The following is a 24,110-nucleotide window of genomic DNA, read 5'->3' as shown; positions in this document are numbered from 1 at the left end:
TCAGACCATTATATTTATTTTACATTAATTAGATGATCAGACTATTAGATTTATTTTAATTTAATTTAATGATCAGACCATTATATTTATTTTAATTTAATTAGATGATCAGACCATTATATTTATTTTAATTTTATTAAGTGATCTGACCATTATATTTATTTTAATTTAATTAACCATTATTATGTCCCCTAAACGAAGTGGGGGGGACATATTGTTTTTGCTCCGTTTCTTCTTCTTCTTATTATTATAATTTTAATTCTTATTTGTTCTGGTTTCTTCCGCCGCGAAGGTTTCCGCAGCTTTTCTCAGAAACTACTGGGCCGATTATCACGAAACTTCATATACATACTCATTAGGGTGTGGGATTGTGCATAAAGGTTTTTGATGCTGTGAAACAGCATTCTTAGGTACGCTCGGCGAGCCTGTGCACATCAAAACAATGAAACCACTCCGCGATGAAAATTAAAAGTTGTTTTGTTCATTTCACGTAATACTTGATGGTATGAAAAAATAAAACCCCAATATTCAAAACCACAGACATAGAATTTGTACATACGTATACACCATGGATGGAGTGTTTTAAGTGTTCAGTTGGGACTCTATGATATTTGTATTACTCCGAGAACACTGGTCTCCCGAAAATCACGAACAACGCCTTCTTCACTGTCTTCCTCCGCGACAGACTTTCGGTGGATTTTGGATTGTGTATGTTTATTTAAATTTTACGTAATTCATGCTAATGATCGATTATTGTAATCAAATGTTAGGAAGGTAACTGCAAAAGTAAGTTCATATAATGCTTATAAAGTTTTTTGTGTTGGTTGTATTGACGAACTATATCTGAGATATTATTGCGCAGTAAAAGTTTTGAGTACGTGCCTCCTCCCTTGATTTGTCACTGGGAGTTCTGTCTTTTGTTTATCGACAACTGCGGTATATTGAAAGGGAAAAAGTACCAAATCTATCAACATAGACTTACAAAATATAATGATAATATAGATCTATTTATGTACGAGCAACTTAAAGTGACAAATGAACTTATATTGCCGTGTTATGTACGGTAGCCTTATGAAGACTTGCTGAAGTCCGATATAATTGCAGGAAGTTTTCTTGATGATAGCATTCTTATGAATTCAAAAGAAATTTGACAGTTATAAGTAACCAAATAATGTACCCTTTACTTGACAAACGTATATGGCCATGTTGTATTGTAAGTCAAAAGTCGGCAAAGCAAAACTCACGATAAATGTTCTGCACGATAATATCTCGCCAACCAGTTACTGTTAGGCTTACGAAGACTTGCTGAAGTCCGATACATTACATGACGTTATCTTGATGTTAACGGCTAGCGTTCTTGTGAATTTAAAAGAAATCCAAGTGATATACGTAATGAAATAATGTACCTTTTATTTGGCAAAAGTATCTGGCCATGATTTATTAGTCAAAAGTCATCAAAGCAACCCATGTTAGTTTTCTAAAAAGGAAACCAAAACATATCCGGAAATGGTAATATTTCTAATATTATATTTTTCCGAAAATATTCTTCAATGTTAAGTGGATATTAAGATACGAAAATGTTTACTTATTGTTTTTTTGTCTTTGAAGAGACATTGATGAAATTGATAATTTAGCAATTAATAAAGAATTATAAAAAATGATACTCAGATTCTGAACGGTTTCATTGGTGTTGAAATCGTTATTTCAAAAATAATTTAGAAATAAAATTTATTACAGTTATTTCAGGATAATAAGTTATTCAACTTATTGTTCTTGAAAAACTTCAAATATCATAAAATAAATACGGTATATCGTAAATATTTTTTTATTAAACTCCGAAATTCAACACTGCACACTTATGTATAGTTTACTAAATTCTATATTTAAATGAAAAACCAATTTCTTTATTCCTTTGTTTGAGTCCTTCATTCACAGCATCTATGAGTGGCACTCTCATTTTTTTTCCAAACCGGAAGTCCAAGATGGCCACCAGGGCCCATTTCCTGTTTTCAGGTTTCGGTCTCCGATCTCAATGAAAATTGGTCTATGGGGGTTTTAAGGGATGGCGAACATCATGAAAACATTTTCGTGAAGATTTTTGGTATTCCAAGATGGCTGCTGGCCCACTTCCTGTTTCAGGTTTCTGTCTCCGATCTCAAAGAAAATTGGTATGTAGGGGTTTTAAGGGATGGTGAACAACATGCAAAGGTTTTCGTAAAGATTTTAGTATTCCAAGATGGCCGCTGGCCCACTTTCTGTTTTCAGGTTTCGGTCTTCTATCTCAATGAAAATTAGTATATAGGGGTTTTAAGGGATGGCGAACAACATACAAACATTTTTGAAAAGATTTTGGTATTCCAAGATGGCCGCTGGCCCACTTCCTGTTTTCAGGTTTCGGTCTCCGATCCCAATGAAAATTGGTCTATTGGGGTTTTAAGGGATGGCGAACATCATGAAAACATTTTCGTGAAGATTATTGGTATTCCAAGATGGCTGCTGGCCCACTTCCTGTTTTTAGGTTTTGGTCTCCGATCTCAAAGAAAATTGGTATATAGGAGTTTTAAGGGATGGCGAACAACATGCAAACATTTTGTAAAGATTTTGGTATTCCAAGAAGGCCACTGGCCCACTTCCTGTTTTCAGGTTTCGGTCCTCGATTTCAATGAAAATTGGTCTATAGGATTATTTAGGATTGGCAAACAACATGCCAACGTTTTGATAAAGATTTTGCTATTCCAAGATGGCCGCTGGCTCACTTCCTGTTCATCAGGTTTCGATCTTCGATCTCAACGAAAATTGGTCTACAGGGGTTTTAAGGGATGGCGATCAACATAAAAACATTTTCGTAAATATTTTTGATATTCCAAGATGGCCGCTTGGCTAACATCCTGTTTTTAGCTCACCTGGTCCAAAGGACCGAGGTGAGCTTATGGGATACCGCAGCGTCCGGCGTCCAGCGTCTGTCGTCCGTCGTCCGTCAACAATCGACTTCTTCTCCATAACCGCTGGTCGGATTTCAATAAAATTTGACTGGTAGCATCCTTATGGGCTACTAACTGAAAATTGTACAAATGATGGGGCTGACCCCCCGGGGGCCTGAGGGGCGGGGCAAAATGGGGTCAATTTGGCTATTTCCATATAAACGACTTCTTCTCTGAAACTAAGCATGAGATAGCACTCATAATGCAATTGTAGTATCGTTATAGGGTTGGGGATTCAAAATTGTACAAATGATGGGGCTGACCCCCCGGGGGCCTGAGAGGCGGGGTCAAAAGGGGTCAATTTGGCTATTTTCATATAAACGACTTCTTCTCTGAAACCAAGCATGGGATAGCACCCATAATGCAATGATATCATCCTTATAGAGTGGGGATTCAAAATTGTACAAATAATGGGGCTGACCCCCCGGGGGCCTGAGAGGCGGGGTCAAAAGGGGCCAATTTGGCTATTTCCATATAAACGGCTTCTTCTCTGAAACTAAGTATAGTATAGCACCCATATAGGGATTGGATTGCGCTTTTATGTTAACCATGCTTGTATGGAGCAATTCCTCTAGGAATATATTCTATGGGGCGCGTTAGCGCCCCATATTGAATATATTCTTAGAGGAATTGCTCCATACAAGCATGGTTAACATAAAAGCGCAATCCAATCCCTATATTTACACTCACACGACTTTTTATTTATACTTTACGCAATAAAATTGTCATTTGAAAGTGACGTAATTATTCAATAAAAGTCGGTCAAAAGTGGGAGGAGCTTACTCAAATGAACAGCGAATTATGACGCTTCACGTAAGATAGAATTATTCATCCGCGACGACAAAAAAGTTCAATATTTTAGTGTTAAATAAACATGACAAACAAAGTAAATTTATGAGATAATTTTATTTAATCAGATCAGATTTTAAAATATATATTCAATTTTGCTAAAAGTTAATATATAGCGTAATAACATAAAGTATTTGTACTCCGCCACATGTGTGAACTCGGTGACCGTTGTGAAGCGAGGCGAAGCTGACGCACACTTACACACTGGAGTTTGCAGAAGTTGACAAAAACCGGTTTTCAAGTAGCTCAATGTGTTTGAGATTGTCGTCTGACTTGACGATATTACATCCTTGGGAGCCATGTGATTATATTATAATCTACGCTTAGATCCATCGCCATCGATAGATTTAATAACTTCACTTGTGTTCGATGGATACAATGTAGCTGTGTTGACGCGTAACTGTCAACACGTGGATTACTAGCGGTGCATGTTTTATAATACACACGATTAAATTCTCAAAGAACAGAGACAAGAGGATATGTTTATAACTGACCTCTGTCAGAGGGTCCCACGCCCGTCCACCCCAAAGACTTGATCGTAGGACGAACACAGACACAGAGGTAATGTTTACATTTGACATCCATCATTTGTAACAAAAGTGAAAGCACTGCACGTCGACCCGGTCGGGATATTTTTCCCGTTTCTTTATACAATTGTTAATTTAAAAAATGTTTGTATCATGTATAAATATAAAACATATATGTATTGTTCATATTTTTCCAAATTTCTATGAAAAACAACGATATACACGTAATGTTGCGTCAAAATGTAAACAAAGCCATGTGTTTCTTTAAAAAAAAGTAGCCCCTTTACGTTGCATAGAACATTTTCATACGCAAGTTCAAAGTTCAATGTTACCATGCAGTTATGGTAAACAAAATCGGCTAGTACTTGCGTATAGTGAACAAGACTAGCAAGTGTAAATATAATGCAATGGTAGCATCCTTATAGGGTGGGGATTCAAAATTGTGCAAATGATAGGGCTGACCCCCCGGGGGCCTGAGGGGCGGGGTCAATTTGGCTATTTCCATATAAATGACTTCTTCTCTGCAACTAAGCATGGTATAGCACCCATTATGCAATGGTAGCATCCTTATAGTGTGGGGATTCAAAATTGTGCAAATGATAGGGCTGACCCCCGGGGGGCCTGAGGGGCGGGATCAAAAGGGGTCAATTTGGCTATTTCCATATAAATGACTTCTTCTCTGCAACTAAGCATGGTATAGCACCCATAATGCAATGGTAGCATCCTTGTAGGCTGGGGATTCCAAATTGAGCAAATGATAGGGCTGACCCCCGGGGGCCTGAGGGGCGGGGTCAAAAATGGTCAATTTCCATATAAATGACTTTTTCTCTGCAATTTAACATGGGATTGCGCTCATAATGCAATGGTTACATCCTTTAAGGGTTTGGATTCAAAATTTTGCAAATGATGGGGCTGACCCCCCCAGGAGCCTGAAGGGTGGGGTCAAAAGGGGTCAATTTAGCTATTTCCATATAAACGACTTCTTTGCAACTAAGAATGGAAGAGCACTTATAATGCAATGGTAGCATCCTTATAGGGTTGGGATTTGAAATTGTACAAATGATAGGGCTGACCCCCGGGGCCTTAAACGGCAATAGATGCGAGGTCAAAAAGGTCAATTAGGCTACTATTTTCATATAAATTACTTTGTCTCTGAACCTATGTATTGGATAGCATATTTGTATGGTATCAATAGCATCATTGTATGGTTGTGATTCAAAATTAAACTTTGGGAGTCAATTTTGCTTATTTTTCTAATTGTCAGATTCTTGTGATAATTACTAACAAAAAACCAGGTGAGCGATACAGGCCCTCTGGGCCTCTTGTTATATTTTGGTCTGATTTCAATAAAAATTAGAATATATGGGTATTAAGGGATACTGATCAATATGATAAAAAATTTAAAAGATTGTCGCTGGGCCAACTTCCTGTTTTCAATTTTTCGTCAGCAATTCATTGAAAATTGGTAAATGGGGGTTTTAACTTGAAATTTTAAGGGATGTCATACAGTCATGATAACTGCCAAATCAATTCCTCTGAAAATAGCCTTGTATTACCATATTTTTGCGCGTATAGTGCACACTTTTTTTCATAAATTATCAAGTGAAAAGTTGGGGTGTGCATTATACGCAGGTACAAGGCATGGCCAGGTCCTGGGTCATGATCACCGAGTTATGTAATTATGTACATTTTAGGAGAACCTGAATTCCTATATAAAAGTACATCAAAATTCTCCCAAGATGTTCATATACACTGTGCAACTGCATTCTTGATTTGCTGCAATTGGGGGTGCGTTTGGGGGACTATGTAATGGTGTCAATTACAATAAGTACTTGTATTTATTTTACATTAATTAAATGATCAGACCATTATATTTATTTTACATTAATTAAATGGTCAGACCATTATATAGGGCTGTGGATTGTCTAACATATGGCGATCCGATCCGATCCACGATTCAGGGTTGACGATTCACAGACCGGACCACGAATCACCAGTTAGATACAAGCAAAAGATTCAATTGCAGTAAAACTGTTTTTATTGATAAATCAATAATGGTCTTATATATTGATAAATGTTTGATTGATAATAAAACCAATTTTAGCAGTTTTACATTCCTTATCATTAAGCAATAGAGTTACAGGTGAAGTACAGTAGGATTCAGTCACTGTAACTGTAAAAAAATCAAATCATTTGAATTTTGAAATAACGTCATCTCAAAAATACTACTGCACATCAATTACGGCATGAATCAAAGTCAAACCATCTGTGAACAGGTACGCTGTATATACATTATCATGGTAAGTCATAAATCACCATATCAAAACATTTCATTGTTACTTTTATTTTGGTCAAATACAGAAAAACATTGAAATTAAGAAAAAAAAAATTAAAATCTATAAGAGTAGTTACAATTTACTTTGGTTCTAGGCCTATAGTTTTTATTTCTAATCAGGTGATTTATGATTTTGACTCATAATTAGCCTACCTTTCGTTTTTGACATGGGGTTCACATCTACAGTACTCAGTTGCCTAATATAATATATTTGTATTTTTACATATTTCCGACCCGTAATGAAAACGAAATCGATAATAATCTTTTACATCTCTAGAAGTCAATAATTATGTTTTATCATTATTATTTTATGAAGAATTCACAACATTGCATCGAAGCGTGGGTACGAAAATAACATGTTGCTAGCTTTACTTCACGCAGCTCATGTGTACTTCCGGTCTACTTCAAAGTGAAAACATCGATGATATTCAGACTTTAGTGTACATTCCTTCACATTTTTGAGCTATGACAGCATTAAAGAAGGTACTATTTTTTTGCTTTTGAAAGATCGCGATCCACAAATATCAGGAGTAACGAATATTCGTATCCGATCTTTCTCAATAATTCGTGAATACTCGAGTACTCGGATACTCGTTACAGCCCTACCATTATATTTATTTTACTTTAATTAAATGATCAGACCATTATATTTATTTTACTTTAATTAAATGATCAGACAATTATATTTATTTTACATTAATTAGATGATCAGACCATTATATTTATTTTACATTAATTAGATGATCAGACCATTATATTTATTTTACATTAATTAAATGATCAGACCATTATATTTATTTTACATTAATTAAAGATGCTCCACCGCTTACAAATGGTATTGTTTCACTATCAAAAACAGAAGCAGACAATTTAGTAGTTTTCTTCAGTTATAAAAGTTACTAACTTAACAACATTACCACCATTGAAAAGTTTGAGCTTCTAATTTTACTTCAAGTTAAAAATATGAAAAATAATTAATTGCATCCCGAAAAAACACCGTGGCACTAGATCCTATATGAAATGAAGTAATGATTGCACATGCACCAAAGGCGAAATAAATGATCTTATGTTATTTTTTGTGTTAATTAGGCATATATATACATGATTAAACACCAATCATTGTTCAAATGATGAATATCATTTATGCTCTGTCGGCGGTGGAGCATCTTTAAATATTTCGGAATGGTTAGAACTATAATCTTTGTTATATTATTTAAAACAAATCACTTTTGATAGCATGTGATTGGGCAGATGACTCCTGAACATTTCCTAAGGGGCTAGCTAAGTGAAGGTTCACCACGCCTACTGCTTATCCGTCAGAAATGGTTCAAGTCAATCAACAATTGGTCTAAAGCAGTTACATTAAAAAAAAACTATTTGCGTTTTTTTCAAATAGGCTAAAACTTCAAAAATCTTCTAAAATTCTGGATACAGTAGAATCAAATAATTATAGATGGAAAGGTCTTAAGGTGTTTTATAAAAATTGTGAATTATTCGACCTTGGGATCTCACGTTACCCTGGGGAGGGGTCAAGTTTACTTTAGTTTATATAGGAAAAACATATTTGTGAACATTATTTGCCCAATTTTCGTAGGAAATTAGTCAAACTTGATTAGAATTATTAGCCTAAGATAAAGCATTTCAACATCCATATCCGTCCTCGATGACCCCCTGGGGGACCAGAGGGGCAGGACCAAACAGGGTCAAAATGATTAAAATTTCAAAAAATACCTCTAAGTTCACAGGTTTGATGGAAGCAAATACTCTTCATAGTCATAGTTACATTAAAAAAAAAACTATTTGCGTTTTTTTCAAAATAGCGGCTTGGTCGCTGTATGCTTTGTGTTACTTGTACAGAAATGTAATAGTTTTGGCTGAAATTTCTTATTATGTTGTTGATGACGTAACTGACGTCATTTGTCTAAGACAGACGTCTGCTTGCTAGAATACCCATCTAAACAAAGCTACGTAAAGATGGGGAGAAAATTGGTGGAAGTTTCAGTCAATATGAAAAAAGTTATCATAGAAATGAATTCTTACAAACACAAAACGTCAGAGTTGGTGACTGTAACTGGGATACTAGAAATAAAAAATTGAAAATTAGAACTTAGAACATAACGTAATAAACTATAAAAGTTGGCACTTAAAAATTGGAAATAGAAAACTGAAACTTAAAAGACTCAAAGGTTAACATAATGAAATATAAAACTTAACGCTTAGAATTGTGACCCATATTACCCTCCATAATTAAGGTGTGGGGTACATCACATATTACAGTGTAGGCACTCTTGTTGTTGATGGAAATATAAATGCCCAGAAATACATAAATATACTTGATAATAATTTTTGGCCTATTGTTGCCCGGTATTTCGCTGATAAAATATAGATTTCAAGATGACAAACACATGTGACAAACAAATTTAAGCTGCAAAATAATATTCCAACCATTATTCGCCTGCACAATCACCAGACATCAATAAATTGAAAATTTGTGACTTAGAATCAAAAGGACTTTGCAAAAAAAACCAACGCTCTGAACATTGGATCAGCAGACCAGCTGTTTTTAGCGATTTTTAGCTCACCTGGCCCGAAGGGCCGGTGAGCTTATGCCATGGCGCGGCGTCCGTCGTCCGTCGTCCGTCGTCCGTCCGTCCGTCCGTCCGTCTGTCTGTCCGTCAACATTTCCTTTAAATCGCTACTAGTCATAGAGTTCTGCATGGATTGTGACCAAATTTGGCCACAAACATCCTTGGGGGAAGGGGAACAGAACTTGTATAAATTTTGGCTCTGAGCCCCTGGGGGCAGGAGGGGCGGGGCCCAATTGGGGAAATAAAGGTAAATCCTATAAATCGCTACAAGTCATAGAGTTCTGCATGGATTGTAACCAAATTTGGCCACAAGCATCCTTGGGGGAAGGGGAACAGAACTTGTATAAATTTTGGCTCTGAGCCCCCGGGGGCAGGAGGGGCGGGGCCCAATAGGGGAAATAAAGGTAAATCCTATAAATCGCTACTTGTCCTAGAGTTCTGCATGGATTGTGACCAAATTTGGCCACAAACATCCTTAGGAGAAGGGGAACAGAACTTGTATAAATTTTGGCTCTGACCCCCTGGGGGCAGGAGGGGCGGGGCCCAATATAGGAAATAAAGGTAAATCCTATAAATCGCTACTAGTCATAGAGTTCTTCATGGATTGTAACCAAATTTGGCCACAAACATTCTTTGGGGAAGGGGAACAGAACTTGTATAAAATTTGGCTCTGACCCCCCGGGGGCAGGAGGGGCGGGGCCAAATAGGGGAAATAAAGGTAAATCCTATAAATCACTACTTGTCCTAGAGTTCTGCATGGATTGTAACCAAATTTGGCCACAAACATCCTTAGGGAAGGGAAACAGAACTTGTATAAATTTTGGCTCTGAGCCCCTGGGGGCAGGAGGGGCGGAGCTCAATAGGGGAAATAAAGGTAAATCCTATAAATCACTACTAGTCATAGAGTTCTGCATGGATTGTAACCAAATTTGACCACAAACATTCTTTGGGGAAGAGGAACAGAACCTGTATAAATTTTGACTCTGACCCCCCGGGGGCAGGAGGGGCGGGGCCCAATATGGGAAATAAAGGTAAATCCTATAAATCGCTACTTGTCCTAGAGTTCTGCATGGATTGTGACCAAATTTGGCCACAAACATCCTTTGGAGAAGGGGAACAGAACTTGTATAAATTTTGGCTCTGACCCCCCGGGGGCAGGAGGGGCGGGGCCCAATAGGGGAAATAAAGGTAAATCCTATAAATCGCTACTAGTCATAGAATTCTGCATGGATTGTAACCAAATTTAGCCACAAACATTCTTTGGGGAAGGGGAACAGAACTTGTATAAATTTTGGCTCTGACCCCCCAGGGGCAGGAGGGGCGGGGCCCAATAGGGGAAATAAAGGTAAATCCTATAAATCGCTACTTGTCCTAGAGTTCTGCATGGATTGTGACCAAATTTGGCCACAAACATCCTTGGGAGAAGGGGAACAGAACTTGTATAAATTTTGGCTCTGACCCCCTGGGGGCAGGAGGGGCGGGGCCCAATAGGGGAAATAAAGGTAAATCCTATAAATCGCTACTAGTCATAGAGTTCTGCATGGATTATAACCAAATTTGGCCACAAACATCCTTGGGGGAAGGGGAACAGAGCTTGTATAAATTTTGGCTCTGACCCCCAGGGGGCAGGAATGGTGGGGCCCAATAGGGGAATTAGAGGTAAATATTCAAATTTCTTCAGAAAATAAACAATGAACCTGTATCCAGAATATTACTTGGCATTACAAACCAGGTGAGCGATACAGGCCCTCTGGGCCTCTTGTTTTGATATATCACTCTACAATATACCGTATTTCACCGCAAATAAGACGCCTCCCGCAAATAAGACCCCCACCTATTTTTAGCCCACCATCATCAGATGGTGGTAGCCCACCATCATCAGATGGTGGGCTATTCAAATCGCCTTTCGTCCGTGGTCCGTCGTCCGTCCGTCCTTCCGTCCTTCCGTCCGTCCGTCCGTCCGTCCGTCCGTCCGTTAACAATTCTTGTTACCGCTATTTCTCTAAAAGTACTGAAGGGATCTTTCTCAAATTTCATATGTAGGTTCCCCTAGGACCCTAGTTGTGCATATTGTATTTTGGGACTGATCTGTCAACAAGATGGCCGCCAGGCAGCCATCTTGGATTTTGATAGTTAAAGTTTGTTACCGCTATTTCTCATAAAGTATTGAAGGGATCTTTCTCAAATTTCATATGTAGGTTCCCGTAGGACCCTAGTTGTGCATATTGCATTTTGGGACTGATCGGTCAACAAGATGGCCGACCAGCCGCCATCTTGGATTTTGATAGTTAAAGTTTGTTACCGCTAATTCTCAGAAAGTACTGAAGGGATCTTTCTCAAATTTCATATGTAGGTTCCCCTAGGACCCCAGTTGTGCATATTGCATTTTGGGACTGATCGGTCAACAAGATGGCCGACCAGCAGCCATCTTGGATTTTGATAGTTAAAGTTTGTTACGGCTATTTCTCAGAAAGTATTGAAGGGATTGTTCTCAAATTTCATATGTAGGTTCCCCTAGGACCCTAGTAGTGCATATTGCATTTTGGGACTGATCAGTCAACAAGATGGCCGCCAGGTAGCCATCTTGGATTTTGATAGTTAAAGTTTGTTACCGCTATTTCTCAGAAAGCACTGAAGGGATCTTTCTCAAATTTCATATGTAGGTTTCCCTAGGACCCCAGTTGTGCATATTGCATTTTGGGACTGATCAGTCAACAAGATGGCCACCAGGTAGCCATCTTGGATTTTGATAGTTAAAGTTTGTTACCGCTATTTCTCAGAAAGCACTGAAGAGATCTTTCTCAAATTTCATATGTAGGTTCCCCTAGGACCCCAGTTGTGCATATTGCATTTTGGGACTGATCGGTCAACAAAATGGCCGACCGGTAGCCATCTTGGATTTTGATAGTTAAAGTTTGTTACCGCTATTTCTCAGAAAGTATTGAAGGGATTGTTCTCAAATATCATATGTAGGTTCCTCTAGGACCCTAGTTCTGCCTATTGCATTTTGCGACCACCATCTTGGATTTTGATAGTTTAAAGTTTGAAAAGCAGAAAAAAGAAGTGTAAGTTTGAAAAGCAGAGAAAAGATCCCTTTTTCATTTGTCAGACATAGATCAATCTTTGGTGGGCGCCAAGATCCCTCTGGGATCTCTTGTTCAGTTTACTGGATGATGGATTTGAGCAATGGAGTAATTAAAAATATCACCAAAATGACTTTGCATCAGAATTTCTTTTTGTTTGTTTTATCGGCATAGAAAAATCACGCAGTAAACAACTGTTTGTGTGCTTGTTATTTTTGTCATTTAATTCAAGTTAATTCATGGGTGATTTAATTTAATTATCAATAACTACAAATTGTGGACAGTGCTGATATTTAATTGGAGGTTATTTTCAACAAAATATGCCGATATATATTTCCATGAACACTTCCTATCGGCATGGTCAACACGTTTTAGTGTTCGTACTGCTTGTCATTTTTTTACATGAATCGGCAAAGATATTCGTCATTGATGCAGATAGTTTCTGTAGTCGTGGATTCTAACCCAATACAATCATTACCTAAAACATCTACTTCAGGCATTTACAATTTCAAATATGTTTATTTGTGATCGTAACATACCTGTAGTTCACGATCAGTTGGAGAAACCATGCTTTACTTTTCGGCCGCCATGTTTTGTTTACGCAGTCAGTATACTATGATTAGCCGCAAAGTTTCGTATTTTACTCTGGATACAAAAATACTTGCTACGATGTTTTAATGCAGTTAATACTTGGATTAATATCTGAAATATTATCAAACTATCGTCGTATCAATTTTAATTTGTCATAACATTTGATTTAAATTTACTCATACGTCTTCATTATTGTTATAAATACTTGAACATCTTGCTATTACCCATCTGTCATACGACTGTTACAACAATGACAGGACATTAAAAAATCCAATATGGCAACCTCATAGATCGATGTTATGAGGCGGGTTGTCCGCAAATAAGACCCCCACCACTTTTGACCTTTATTTCTTCTCTGGGAGGGGGGTCTTATTTGCGGTGAAATACGGTATCAGATCTTTATCGTTATATAATTCAATACCTCGCTGTTTGTTGGCAATGGTCACCTCACAAAATACTTATACGCAAGTGCGATTATTTGATTGTTGTTTAAATAATGATTTACGCTAGTGATGCGCCGTCTGGAAAATCGCAAATACACATATACTTTTGTCATGGTGCTGTACTTACAGGTTGTTTTAAAATTCAAAATTAAATTTTGTTTTAACATTCTTGAAATAATTACAATAATCATTGAAGCACTTCCTGTTGTCACCTGAGTTGTGTTTACTTTTTCAGGTACTTTTAAAATTGATGCTGGAACATTTGGACAGTGTCTGCCAGGTATGTTTATAAACAAGTTGTTACTGATATTACCGATCATTAGATGGTGACCAAGGCTATTCAAGGTTTATAAACAAGTTGTTACTGATTCAAATCGCCTTTCGTCTGTGGGCACCAACATCCTTTTGGGATCTCTTTTTGAGAGTTGAAATTTGTTACTGCTATTTATCAGATAGTACTGAAGGGATCTGTCTCAGATTTTATGTGTAGGCTCCTTATAGGCCGTCTTTTGGGACTGATCAGTAAACAAGATTGCCTACAGGCCGCTATCTCGGATTTTGATAGTTGAAGTTTAAAAAGCAGAGAAAAGATCCTTTTTTCCATTGATCATTCTTTGAGATTTCTTGTTGATAGTTGAAGTTTGTTACTGCTATTTATCAGTAAGTACTGAAAAGATCTGTCTCAAATTTCATATGTATGTTCCCCTAGGGACCTTTAGTTATGGATATTGTATTTTGGGATCGTTTGGTCAAGAAGATGGCTCACAGGCAGCCATCATGTATTTTGATAGTTGAAGTTTGTTACTGCTATTTATTAGAAAGTTCTGAAGGGGTCTTTTTCAAAGTCCATATGTAGCCATCTTGTATCTTTAAGAAATCAGGATAAGCTATAGTCATCATGTTCCGTCCTCCTCGTAAACTTTCCATTCAAACGTCCTTCGTCCTCCGCCGAGCTTAAACTTTCCATTCAAATGTCCTTCATCTTCGGCCGAGTGTAAACTTTCCATTCAAACGTCCTTCGTCTTCCGCTGTGCAAAAACTTTCCATTCAAACATCCTTCGTCTTCCGCCGAGCGTAAACTTTCCATTCAAACATCCTTCGTCTTCCGTTGTGCGAAAACTTTCCATTCAAACAACTTTTTCTCATTAACAGAAAGGCCCAGGGTACTGATATTTAGCCGGTAGCATGCTGGCATAAAGTGCTACCAAATTTGTTATAATTAATGACTGACCTTAATTCAAGGTCACAGGGTCAAATAGGGGAACATTTTTAGCCCACCATCATCAGATGGTATGTGGGCTATTCAAATCGCCTTTCATCCGTGGTCCGTCGTCCTTCCGTCCGTCCGTCCGTCCGTCCGTCTGTTCCGCAGTGCCTCCGGAAATCACTCGGGCACAATTTTCTATACTTTTTAATAGGTTTCCAAGTATTTTGTGTGTATACAAGCATTTATATATTATTTTTGTTGTAAACAAACATAACTACCATTCTTAATATCTACTGTACCGCTCACAAAACGTCAAATTCATACTTTGTAGACTTGCTGTATAAATTCACTGCGGAAAGGTCTTCATATGTGTATATGTAAAACAAAATGTCTCGCTGAGAATTTGATATTTTATATGGTTCAGTTTTATTGCCTATTAGATAATCGATATAAAACAAGTACGATAAAATGCAAGCAAACGTCTAAATAATGGTTTGTATAACCATTACTTTGCTCCATTAGCAATAATAGGCACCAATTATAGCTCTAAAGACGACAACATTTTCTGTCTAAAAGTCTTTTGAGCTACAATATTGCAGCTAAGTTCCCCTAGGACCCTAGTTGTGCATATTGCATTTTGGGCCGACCAGCCGCCATCTTGGATTTTGATTAGTTAAAGTTTGTTACTGCTATTTCTCAGAAAGTACTGAAGAGATCTGTCTCAAAACTCATATGTAGGTTCACCTAGGACCCTAGTTATGCATATCGCATTTTGGGACTGATCGGTTATCAAAATGGTCGACCGGCCGCCATCTTGGATTTTGATACCGTATTTTTGCGCGTATAGTGTGCACTTTTTTCATAAATTATCAAGTGAAAAGTTGGGGTGCATGTGCACTATACGCAGGTACAGGCCCTGGGTCAGGATGAGCGACCGGCAGGTCCAAGCTAAAGCGTGTAGTAGCCTAACATTTTGTACAAAAATATGTTGAGAGTTATGATTAAATACTTTGATCTTTAAGTCAAAATTCACTGCACATATTCAATATAAAATGAAAAGCACACTTGAAAGGATTTATATCTTTAATTTCTTGAAAGTCTGTTTTAGGAGCACATGTGTTTATGACCTACACATGTTACGATCGTGAATCTTCAGTAAGGTATCTCAAAATCTTATGGCTAAATGAATATAGTCTGGAGCTTGAAACAATGTATAAGTGTGTAATTGATTCTTCACATTAAACTGATTACCTTATAAATACGTTTCGCCAGCATGTGCATTTGTAAAAACTTTTGAACTTGCAAATGTTTACCGAAGTGAGTGTAAAGGCCACATGTAGAGTCAGCAAATTAAATACGAAACTAAAACCTTGTTACATTAAAAATGACCAATCGGCACTATAAATGATGGTATGACTGTAAAATACACTCTTATTACCATCTTTTGAAATGGTTCTGTAAAATCTCATCTTGATTTCAATAATGATTGAAATAATTGAGAATACGGAAGTGTGCAGTCAGTACTCAAATATGGCGGCTCGGTCGGCTTTCCAGCTAATATCTTGGACATAATTAAATCTAAATGCCCATCAGATACACAATAGGCTTGATTGATACCACTTAGAATTACACAAGGTATGATTAATTATTTGATTGTAAAAACATTGATGTTGGCCACAAATATCCTTGGGTGAAGGGGAACAGAACTTGTATAAATTTTGGCTCTGACCCCCCTGGGGCAGAAGGGGCGGGGCCCAATAGGGGAAATAGAGGTAAATTCTATAAATCGCTACTTGTACTAGAGTTCTGCATGGATTGTAACCAAATTTGGCCACAAACATCATTGGGGGAAGGGGAACAGAACTTGTATAAATTTTGGCTCTGACCCCCCTAGGGCAGGAGGGGCGGGGCCCAATAGGGGAAATAGAGGTAAATTCTATAAATCGTTACTTGTCCTAGAGTTCTGCATGGATTGTAACCAAATTTGGCCACAAACATCGTTGGGGGAAGGGGAACAGAACTTGTATAAATTTTGGCTCTGACCCCCTGGGGCAGGAGGGGCGGGGCCCAATAGGGGAAATAGAGGTAAATTCTATAAATCGCTACTTGTACTAGAGTTCTGCATGGATTGTAACCAAATTTGGCCACAAACATCATTGGGGGAAGGGGAACAGAACTTGTATAAATTTTGGCTCTGACCCCCCTAGGGCAGAAGGGGTGGGGCCCAATAGGGGAAATAGAGGTAAATTCTATAAATCGCTACTTGTACTAGAGTTCTGCATGGATTGTAAATAAATTTGGCAACAAACATCATTGGGGGAAGGGGAACAGAACTTGTATAAATTTTGGCTCTGACCCCCCTAGGGCAGAAGGGGTGGGGCCCAATAGGGGAAATAGAGGTAAATTCTATAAATCGCTACTTGTACTAGAGTTCTGCATGGATTGTAAATAAATTTGGCAACAAACTGCCTTGGGGAAGGAAAACAGAGTTTGTATAAATTTTGGCTCTGACCCCCTGAGGCAGGAGGGGCGGGTCCAATAGGGGAAATAAAGGTAAATCCTTTAAATCACTATTTGTCTGCATGGAATGTAACCAAATTTGGCCAGAAACATCCTTTAGGGAAGGGGAATAGAGATTGTATAAATTTTGACTCTGACCCCCCGAGGGCAGGAGGGGCGGGGACTGATAATGGAAATAGAGGTAAATATTTAAATTCCTTTAGAAAAGAAACAATGAACCTGTATTCAAAACATAACTTGGCATTACAAACCAGGTGAGCGATACAGGCCCTCTGGGCCTCTTGTTTGAAATTTGTACTTGTGTTGTTATGAAAATTAAGTACATTACTTCATTATCCATAATTGTGAAACATGTTTAATTATTATCCCCCGCCCAACGAACTCTAAAACCAGTAGAGATATTTCCACAAAACTTCATACACACATTGGTCTTATGGTCTAGTAGTGCCTTTTGCTATTTTTAGGTTTTCATTTTTTTTTTCATTTTTTCCGTAACCATGGAAACATTGCTGAAAATATCATATTTTTGTACCAGGTTCGTTTCCGGAGCATAACTTTAAAACCAGAAGAGATATTTCCACGAAACTTCATAGACACATTGGTCTTATGGTCTAGTAGTGCCTTTTGCTATTTTAAGGTTTTCACTTTTTGTACTTTTTTCTGTAACCATGGAAACATTACTGAAAATGGCAGATTTTTGTGTAAGAATCATTTCCGGAGCACAACTCTAAAACCAGCAGAGATATTTCCATGAAACTTCATAGACACATTGTTCTTATGGTCTAGTAGTGCCTTTTGCTATTTTTAGGTTTTCATTTTTTGCACTTTTTCCGTAACCATGGAAACATTGCTGAAAATATCATATTTTTGTACCAGGTTCGTTTCCGCAGCATAACTGGAAAACCGGTTGAGATATATGCACGGAACTCCATAGGCACATTAATCTTATGGTCTAGTAGTGCCTTTTGCTATTTTAAGGTTTTCACTTTTTGCATTTTTTCTGTAACCATGGAAACATTGCTGAAAATGGCAGATTTTTGTGTAAGAATCGTTTCCGGAGCACAACTCTAAAACCAGCTGAGATATTTCCATGAAACTTCATAGACACATTGTTCTCATGGTCTAGTAGTGCCTTTTGCTATTTTTAGGTTTTCACTTTTTGTGCTTTTTTCTGTAACCATAGAAACATTGCTGAAAATATCATATTTTTGTAGCAGGTTCATTTCTGGAGCATAACTCTTAAACCAGCAGAGATATTTCCACGAAACTTCATAGACACATTGGTCTTATGGTCTAGTAGTACCTTTCGCTATTTTTAGTTTTTCATTTTTTGCACTTTTTCCGTTACCATGGAAACATTGCTGAAAATATCATGGTAAATGGTAAATGTTACTTTGCAAAGTTCCACCCATCTTTGTGTATATAGTCTAATATAAATGTCAAGGCTGTATACCTGATTCAACAATTGCAGCCCCGCTCTACTTGAATTATACTCCATCTTTCTTTAGCTCAACTTTCTTTTTCTTGTTTTTTTTCATACACATAAGTCTCCACAATCAAACTTACTTCAGCTTTGATATCTCCATTGGCGGGGGATCTGAATGACTATGTCCTTGTTAATTTAATTATAATCCTAGTTTTTTTTAAAGAATATGTTCAATGCACTGAAATACTTACAAAACCAGCTTGGAAGATAAATAAGCAGAAGACAACAAGTGTTGTTTTGTTATATTTTAATTGTTGTGCAAACATGTAATTGTCGATAAAATGACGCTGTGCAAAATCTCCCACTTTGAACAATGATTTGGTGGGAGATCTCCCACTTTGACATCTCTGGAGGGTGGCAACCCTGCCATTGGACCCTTGTTGTGCATATTGCATTTTGGCACCTTTTGGTCAAGAAGATGGCTGACAGGATGCCATATTTAATTTTGATAGTTGAAGTTTGAAAGCAGAGAAAAGATCCCTATTTCCATTTTGGTAGGCGCCAAGATTCCTTTGGGATCTCTTGTTATAAGAAAACAATTTATATGAAGAAGTTATCTTAAGTTTAATTTAAAGATTTTGAGTTCAGTCAATCACCACAGCCTTTGACTTTAGAATTTGAACTGATGCACTTGATGATGGACATTGTAGGGAAGCGTGAAGACAATGAGAGCCCCATCATACAGTGGGACTTGGAGTACAATGGCTGGGAGCTGGTATTATGTGAGATAGAGACACTGCTACAACAGATCTCTCTGGGGACAGGTAGGTTAATTTGGAGACACTGCTACAACAGATCTCTCTGGGGACAGGTAGGATAATTTGGAGACACTGCTACAACAGATCTCTCTGGGGACAGGTAGGTTAATTTGGGGACACTGCTACAACAGATCTCATTGGGGACAGGTAGGTTAATTTGGAGACACTGCTACAACAGATCTCATTGGGGACAGGTAGGTTAATTTGGAGACACTGCTACAACAGATCTCTCTGGGGACAGGTAGGATAATTTAGAGACAGTGCTACAACAGATCTCTCTGGGGACAGGTAGGTTAATTTAGAGACACTGCTACAACAGATCTCTCTGGGGACAGGTAGGATACATTTAGAGATAATTTGGAGACACTGCTACAACAGATCTCTCTGGGGACAGGTAGGTTAATTTAGAGACACTGCTACAACAGATCTCTCTGGGGACAGGTAGGATAATTTAGAGACACTGCTACAACAGTTCTCTGGGGACAGGTAGGATAATTTAGAGACACTGCTACAACAGATCTCTCTGGGGACAGGTAGGATAATTTGGAGACACTGCTACAACAGATCTCTCTGGGGACAGGTAGGTTAATTTGGAGACACTGCTACAACAGATCTCTCTGGGGACAGGTAGGTTAATTTGGAGACACTGCTACAACAGATCTCTCTGGGGACAGGTAGGATAATTTGGAGACACTGAGTACAACATGCTACAACAGATCTCTTGGGGACAGGTAGGTTAATTTGGGGACACTGCTACAACAGATCTCTCATGGGGACAGGTAGGTTAATTTGGAGACACTGCTACACAACAGATCTATTGGGGACAGGTAGGTTAATTTGGAGACACTGCTACAACAGATCTCTCTGGGGACAGGTTAGGATAATTTAGAGACACTGCTACAACAGATCTCTCTGGGGACAGGTAGGTTAATTTAGAGACACTGCTACAACAGATCTCTCTGGGGACAGGTAGGATAATTTAGAGACACTGCTACAACAGATCTCTCTGGGGACAGGTAGGTTAATTTAGAGACACTGCTACAACAGATCTCTCTGGGGACAGGTAGGTTATTTAGAGACACTGCTACAACAGATTTCTTGGGCTGGTAGGACACTGCTACAACAGTAGGTTAATTTGAGAACTGCTACAACAGTTCTGGGGAAGGTAGGTTAATAGTTGACACTGCTACAACAGATCTCTCTGGGGACAGGTAGGTTAATTTGGAGACACTGCTACAACAGATCTCATTGGGGACAGGTAGGTTAATTTAGAGACACTGCTACAACAGTTCTCTGGGGACAGGTAGGTTAGTTAAAAGACACTGCTACAACAGTTCTCTGGGGACAGGTAGGATAATTTGGAGACACTGCTACAACAGATCTCATTGGGGACAGGTAGGTTAGTTAAGAGACACTGCTACAACAGTTCTCTGGGGACAGGTAGGATAATTTAGAGACACTGCTACAACAGATCTCTCTGGGGACAGGTAGGTTAGTTAAGAGACACTGCTACAACAGTTCTCTGGGGACAGGTAGGATAATTTAGAGACACTGCTACAACAGATCTCTCTGGGGACAGGTAGGTTAGTTAAGAGACACTGCTACAACAGATCTCTCTGGGGACAGGTAGGTTAGTTAAGAGACACTGCTACAACAGTTCTCTGGGGACAGGTAGGTTAATTTAGAGACATGTTTGAACTAGTGACATTTTGTATAGTTACTTATATATCACTTCTAAGGTGTACTTAAACATAACTAAGTTGATATAAAGTGTTTAGGCATCCGTCCTAACCTTATGTATAACTGTTGACCTGTTGATTGTTTTGTTACTTGTAAATACTTTAGTTTAGGAAGTCCACAAGGTTTCAACCCACTATCAAAATTTCAGAAATTGGAAGAAAAAATATATTTCATAAAGCGGAATATTTGGATATTAAAGCAGTAGGCAGAAGATCGGCCTCAAAAGCGGTAGACTTCCATGTGAATCTTTGAGTTTGGTCAGGGTTCTTGTTAAAAGCCGTTTGCCGGCAAAAACAGCCATCTATTTCCTTGTTTACAACCGGCTATTTTTGTCAGAAATAAATATTGGCCACCAGGGGAGCTTGTGGACACCAACCACCTATTATCAATTTTCAACCATCTAATAAAAAACTTAGTGAGAACCCTGTTGGTACATATTTATGTTACCAAATAACCACGCCATTATGTTTACTAGTGTCTGTAGCATATACAAGGAACGCTTGTTGGACCGGATTCGACTTTACAAAAGCATACACATGAGATATCTTTTTACAGGAATGGTATCACCCATGCAAGTATCAAGGGTTAGCATGGCTGTGGAGTTAGTTGGAGCAGTGCTAGGATCGTGTCCAGAAGCTATCAAGGAGCTCGGCCAAATTATTGATTGTCTTTACCAGCTAATCCACAGGTGGGCATTCTAATGGTCATCAAATCACAGATATCATCAATATCACATAATAAACTCACCTATATTGTAAACAAAATTCAGTTTGTTATCCCCCGCTTTCACCGAAACAGGGGATATTAATCTGTCCATCCGTCTGTCTGTTTGTCATGCTTGGTTTCCATGCAATAACTGCCACAAATCTTAAGCGATCTTTTTGTAACTTGGTCACCTGGTTAAATGTGCCAAAGGCTCAGATGAGTTCGCTCGGTACTTTCATCAGACCCTATTTGGCGGAGTTGTGGCCCTTTGATTAACAAAAACAGCATTTTCGGTTTTTTCTGTTAAATATTACAGGATTTTCTCAAAAGTTGGTAACTTGGTTAAATGTCTCAGGGCCTTGGCCAAGTTTGATCGGGACTTTGATTGGACTCTCATGAGACAGTATGTGGGAGACTGTATGTAGGAGACTGTATGTGGGAGACTGTATGTGGGAGACTGTATATGGGAGACTGTATGTGGGAGACTGTATGTGGAGGACTATGTGGGAGACTGTATGTGGAAGACTGTATGTGGGAGACTGAATGTAAGAGACTGTATGTGGGAGACTGTATGTAGGAGACTGTATGTAGGAGACTGTATGTAGGAGACTGTATGTGGGAGACTGTATGTGGGAGACTGTATATGGGAGACTGTATGTGGGAGACTGTATGTGGAAGACTATGTGGGAGACTGTATGTGGAAGACTGTATGTAAGAGACTGTATGTAAGAGACTGTATGTGGGAGACTGTATGTGGGAGACTGTATGTAGGAGACTGTATGTGGGATACTGTATGTGGGATACTGTATGTAGCAGACTGTATGTGGGATACTGTTTGTGGGATACTGTATGTGGGATACTGTATGTAGGAGACTGTATGTAGGAGACTGTATGTGGGAGACTGTATGTGGGAGACTGTATATGGGAGACTGTATGTGGGAGACTGTATGTGGAAGACTATGTGGGAGACTGTATGTGGAAGACTGTATGTGGGAGACTGTATGTAAGAGACTGTATGTGGGAGACTGTATGTAGGAGACTGTATGTAGGAGACTGTATGTGGGATACTGTATGTAGCAGACAGTATGTGGGATACTGTTTGTGGGATACTGTATGTGGGAGACTGTATATGGGAGACTGTATGTGGGAGACTGTATGTGGAAGACTATGTGGGAGACTTTGTGGAAGACTGTATGTGGGAGACTGTATGTGGGAGACTGTATGTGGGAGACTGTATGTGGGAGACTGTATGTGGAAGACTATGTGGGAGACTATGTGGAAGACTGTATGTGGGAGACTGTATGTGGGAGACTGTATGTGGGAGACTGTATGTGGGAGACTGTATGTGGGAGACTGTATGTGGGAGACTGTATGTGGGAGACTGTATGTAAGAGACTGTATGTGGGAGACTGTATGTGGGAGACTGAATATGGGAGACTGTATGTGGGAGACTGTATATGGAAGACTATGTGGGAGACTATGTGGAAGACTGTATGTGGGAGACTGTATGTAAGAGACTGTATGTGGGAGACTGTATGTGGGAGATTATGTGGGAGACTGTATGTGGTGATTGTGTTTCACAAGAGTTAAAGACAAATGCATAAATTTGTAAATAATATGAGGTGAAGTTTATAGTCATCAGGTTAAGTTTATAGTCATCAGGTGAAGTTTGTAGTCATCAGGTGAAGTTTATAGTCATCAGGTTAAGTTTATAGTCATCAGGTGAAGTTTGTAGTCATCAGGTGAAGTTTATAGTCATCGGTGAAGTTTATAGTCATCAGGTGAAGTTTGTAGACATCAGGTGAAGTTTATAGTCATCAGGTGAAGTTTGTAGTCATCAGGTTAAGTTTGTAGTCATCAGGTGAAGTTTATAGTCATCAGGTGAAGTTTATAGTCATCAGGTGAAGTTTATAGTCATCAGGTTAAGTTTATAGTCATCAGGTGAAGTTTATAGTCATCAGGTGAAGTTTATAGTCATCAGGTGAAGTTTATAGTCATCAGGTGAAGTTTATAGTCATTTATAGTCATCAGGTAAAGTTTATGGTCATCAGGTTAAGTTTGTAGTCATCAGGTGAAATTTATAGTCATCAGGTGAAGTTTATATAGTCATCAGGTGAAGTTTATAGTCATCAGGTGAAGTTTATAGTCACCAGGTGAAGTTTATAGTCATCAGGTGAAGTTTATAGTCATCAGGTGAAGTTTATATAGTCATCAGGTGAAGTTTATAGTCATCAGGTGAAGTTTATAGTCACCAGGTGAAGTTTATAGTCATCAGGTGAAGTTTATAGTCATTTATA

General features: G+C 38.5%; 1 protein-coding gene across 1 annotated transcript in view; it reads left to right on the top strand.

The window, feature by feature from the left end:
- The window catches only part of LOC138322355 (nucleoporin NUP188-like), a 217,793-nt gene that overhangs the window by 74,451 nt on the left and 119,232 nt on the right, over nt 1-24,110 (top strand). The window contains exons 14-16 of the mRNA XM_069266395.1: nt 13,633-13,677; nt 19,261-19,374; nt 21,664-21,796. Of these exons, the coding sequence (XP_069122496.1) occupies nt 13,633-13,677; nt 19,261-19,374; nt 21,664-21,796 (292 nt within the window). The remainder of the gene's footprint in view (nt 1-13,632; nt 13,678-19,260; nt 19,375-21,663; nt 21,797-24,110) is intronic.

This window comes from Argopecten irradians, chromosome 4 (genome assembly GCF_041381155.1).
Source record: "Argopecten irradians isolate NY chromosome 4, Ai_NY, whole genome shotgun sequence".
Classification (NCBI taxonomy): Eukaryota; Metazoa; Mollusca; class Bivalvia; order Pectinida; family Pectinidae; genus Argopecten; species Argopecten irradians.
This window is presented reverse-complemented; position numbering and strand designations above follow the sequence as displayed.